Here is a 4,136-nt window from a genome sequence, read left to right on the forward strand (position 1 = left end):
GAGACTCTTCCCTTCGCTTCCTCTGGTCCATGCTGAGTGTGGTACACACCATGTCACCAAACAGCACAGTGACTACCTGTAACCCTATATATAGGCCCACTGACTGATTACAAGAATGTAGACACCTTTGATGCTAATTAATGGACACACCTTGATTTAACATGTCCCTTTGGTCCCATTATTTTCAGGGGTACCATCGTTTTTGACCAGGCCTGTTTTAAGAGTTTATTTTTTTAAACAATTCTCTTGAAGCATGTTTGAAAAGCAATGTCTGACGTTCATTTGTTCATTTTCATAGAATCTTTATTCATTATTACCTTTGTCAGATTCCAGTTATTTCTGTGACCATTGTGGGTTTTTCTTTCATCCACCGAGGGGTACCAACAATTTTGTCCATGTGTGTTTATTTAACTAACACTTTGTTAATTATTTATAAATTAGTACATTTTCTTGGAATATATTAATAGAAATTATAAAGCGCTGTGAAAACATTTTTGTCATTATTTAAGGGCCGTTTAGGGTTATGCCACAACATCTCAATCAGATTTAGGTCTGGATCTAAATATACAGTAACAACCCAAGTGTGCTTGAGTCTAAGATCAGAAACTGTTGGTCGAACTTCCTCCTGGTCCTGAAGTAGCAGGGCAGCCCCAGACCATCACACTATCACCTCCAGGTTTTTGCTGAAATGCTACATTAGTTTTACACCAGATGTAGTGGGACGAACATAATATATAATATAATGATTTTGCATGCAGCATCACACGACAGACCACAATCATTTTAAATTCTTTTTTTTTTATTATTGTTCTTTACAAGAGATTTTCCATGAGAAAAATTACATTGATCATTTTGGATGTATGAGATGAAAGCATTTAAAAAAACTAGATCTAGATCCAGAGGTCAAAGAGCTTAAACCCCATGTGTATCTGGACCGAGTTCTAAATTTTAACACCAGTGCTTCAGTTTTTGCTCTGTTGCAGCTCCTGACAGCAGAATAACAGTGATTTTGGTGTCTTACTGGAACTGCTTCAGAAAGTCTTGATACGTTTGCCTGTGAGCAGCTGCAGCGGGAACAAAGTGACCCCCAGGATGTATGAGGACCTGAGGGTCCTGGAAGGAAGGGAGAAGATCCCTACTCATGCTGTCAGGGATGACTCGGTCCTCCAGTCCGAACACGTGCAGAGATGGGATTTGGAGTGGAGCGTCGTAGAACTTTTGGTGCTCCTCACAAGCGCTGCGGAAACCGGCAACGAGGATGGAAAAGCGGAAGTCCAATTCCAGCTCCAGTTTTTGCTCCTGGAGTGAGCACAGCATTGCAACAAAAGCTGCTCCCTGACTGAATCCCAGGACGCCGTCAAACGGGCCCTGGGCCTTCACAGCTTCTCTCACAGCAGATATGCTCTCGTCGAGGCCAAGGCTCGCCTCGCACCGCTGCTGAGCATTGAAGCTCCGAGCCTGAATGTCAGAAAACCACCAGCCTCTGGGCTCTTCGTTGCCCCCTGGTGCAGGAACTGAATTATTTTCCTCGTTAGGAACCTCTTAAAAAAAAAAAGAAAATTACTCTAGTGTTTAACAGCCCAAAGAAAAGTGTTTTCTTTCATTTATGTAGTGTTCACAAATCAGTAATACATGTTTTACAAAAGTGTAGAAATAATAGATTCATTTTAAAGCTTAGACTTCTGTACAAAAAAACATTTATAAAAAGTTATTCATGTTTAACAGTAGTAAATATTTGCAAACAAGTCCTTTTGGGTACCATTAGCATTTGTATTTTTTTCTCTATTCAAGAAAATAATATTGCAGTTTCAACTTTTCCAACAGCTTAACTTCATTTTTAAACAAATCACAATCTCTAAGTTCTCATCAGTGAATTTTAGAAACTGTTTAGCAGTTGACATAGTTTCTGTTGTCTTTGCCAACCTTTCTGCACTGATTTGTAAAACAGTTTTCACACATAAACTACATTTTGGGGTCTTTTTATGTGATAGACCAACACAAAGTAATGCATAACAAATTGAAATTGTAAAAGCGTGACAGGCATTTGTATTCAGCCCAATTGCGACTGTGTTGAGCCTCTGTCCGCTGTGACAGCTACAAGTCTTTTGGGATTAGTCTCTACCAGCTTTCCACTTCTAGAGAAGGAAAACTTTCCCCACTCTTTTTGCAAAATAGCTCAGACTCAGTCATACTGAATGAAAAACATCTGTGAACACAAGCCTTCCAATAAATTCTCAATTGGATTTAAGTCGGAACTTTGACTGGGCCGTTCTTACACATGGAATAATTTTGTGTGGCCCCTGTCTGGAGTTTAAGAATGGTTCACATTTGGCCCTCCAGCAAATAGAGCTGATACAGGTAGGACTTTTGTGACTTGTTAGCATGAAATTTCAATGGTAAACTTTATCAATGAAAAAATGGTAGGTACAACAACAAGTATTTTTCTTTCTTAGAATTATTTATTTTTACTTTTTGCGATTGTTTTAATATAGTAAGTAGGGCCACAATCATCCAGAAACGTTTTGCACAAAAACAGACTTGGGCACACTCATTCATTAAATCTATTTAAGTACAGAAAAGGTTTTTGAGGAAAGGTATCGTTAATTGTTGCTGGAATTAAACTAAAAACATTTTCTAGACCAACAAAGTAGAAAACATTCGACCCAAAAAGTTAGGACACTTCATTTTGAGCCAAAATGCTCGAGTCTCTTTTTTTTGGCCTTACAAAAAGTTGTTCTTTTCTACTTTGTTTCATTACAATATTTAAATGTACAATTTATTGTTGCGCAGTTGAAAAGAACAGAATTCACAATATAAGTATTTTGTATTTTAACTGTAAAAAGTAATTACAATTCTACTGTAGCTAGAGCTGCATATTCGGGCTGCTGTTCTGCTGGACGGTGAACCCATTGCCCCAGTCTCTAACAGATTTTATTTAGCTGGATCCATATTCTTCATAACTTTGATCAGCTTTTCCTGTGAAGAAAACAGGATGATACTGCCACCACCATGTTTCACTGTGGGTATGGTGCGTTCATGGGGATGCTGCAGGGTTAGTTTTCTGCCATGCATAGGATATCGACTGTAGGCCAAAAAGTTCAGTTTGGGTTTCATTTGCCCATTTCCCCAAATTAAAACGTCGTAATAAAACCCATGACTTTAGTTACATGATTATATTGTGGTAAATGGTAAATATTTATTTTGATTTGACCATTTAAAACAAATGTTTGGAATGCAGTAGTAGTGTTTTCGGAAGGCTGCGTTGCTAATTCTGTAATGTTTCTTTTAAAAATGGCCCACCTTCTGTGGCAGCTGTTTGCACGGTGAGCGGAGCAGTGACGTAAACCAGCTCCAGCTGCTTCTTCAGCAGCTTCCTCAGAGCTCCGGTCTTCTCCCGGAACGAGCTCCCGTTCTGACGGTAACCGTGAATGCACAGGACCCGGAGAGGAGCCATGGAGAGCCGCTACAACACCGTGGTAGAGACTCCACGCCTTGGTTTCACTTGTCGGTGGATGGATATTAATCCGACACGGGTTAGGGTTAGAAATATAAGTCGTTCTCATGCGCAGGCGCGACGGTATCTGATCAGTTGGACACACAAAATGAAAACCAAAAGCATGGAAGCAGCCACTCGGTTACTGAAATGAATACAACTTCAGAACAACTAGAAACTTGAATTGACAGGATGACAACCGGAAGTAGTACCTAGAAGTGCTTCCGTTTGTTGTTTTCAGAGTAAAATATTTAACTTAATTTTTGCATCCAATCTCCCAAATTCAAAACACATTTAATCTAATACTAAAATACATGTAGCCAACCTATTTTGACCCAACAATTAGCAAATAATTTGGCTCTTAAATAAAAGTCTGTTTAAACTCAGTCGACGTGTGTATGTGGACCCTATTTGGATTTTGCTAAGTCTGGAAGGGTAGGTGCTGTGGGCATAGGCCCACAATTTGTAGGCCGGGGTTTGGGCCAGCGGGGTCCAAAGTGCGCAGTGCGCATTTGCAGCCCCTAGTCTGATCTTGGGTGCCCCCCAACAGCAATTCAAGAATGTTACAAATTGACCTCCCAATTTAACTTTGGTGCACCCAAATCTGCTTTAACTGATTTATGAAACATGGCAAACTACAGAA

General features: G+C 39.7%; 1 protein-coding gene across 1 annotated transcript; it reads right to left on the reverse strand.

The window, feature by feature from the left end:
- Positions 1-778: 778 nt before the first annotated feature.
- ovca2 (OVCA2 serine hydrolase domain containing) lies at positions 779-3,709 on the reverse strand. Its single transcript, XM_047379491.1, has 2 exons — positions 3,301-3,709; positions 779-1,541 (listed from the first exon to the last, which is right to left on the reverse strand). Exons 1-2 carry the CDS (start codon positions 3,452-3,454, stop codon positions 1,018-1,020), a joined length of 678 nt encoding a protein of 225 aa, XP_047235447.1. The 5' UTR covers positions 3,455-3,709; the 3' UTR covers positions 779-1,017.
- Between the last annotated feature and the right edge of the window lie 427 nt (positions 3,710-4,136).

Source organism: Girardinichthys multiradiatus, chromosome 11 (genome assembly GCF_021462225.1).
Source record: "Girardinichthys multiradiatus isolate DD_20200921_A chromosome 11, DD_fGirMul_XY1, whole genome shotgun sequence".
In the NCBI taxonomy this organism is placed as follows: Eukaryota; Metazoa; Chordata; class Actinopteri; order Cyprinodontiformes; family Goodeidae; genus Girardinichthys; species Girardinichthys multiradiatus.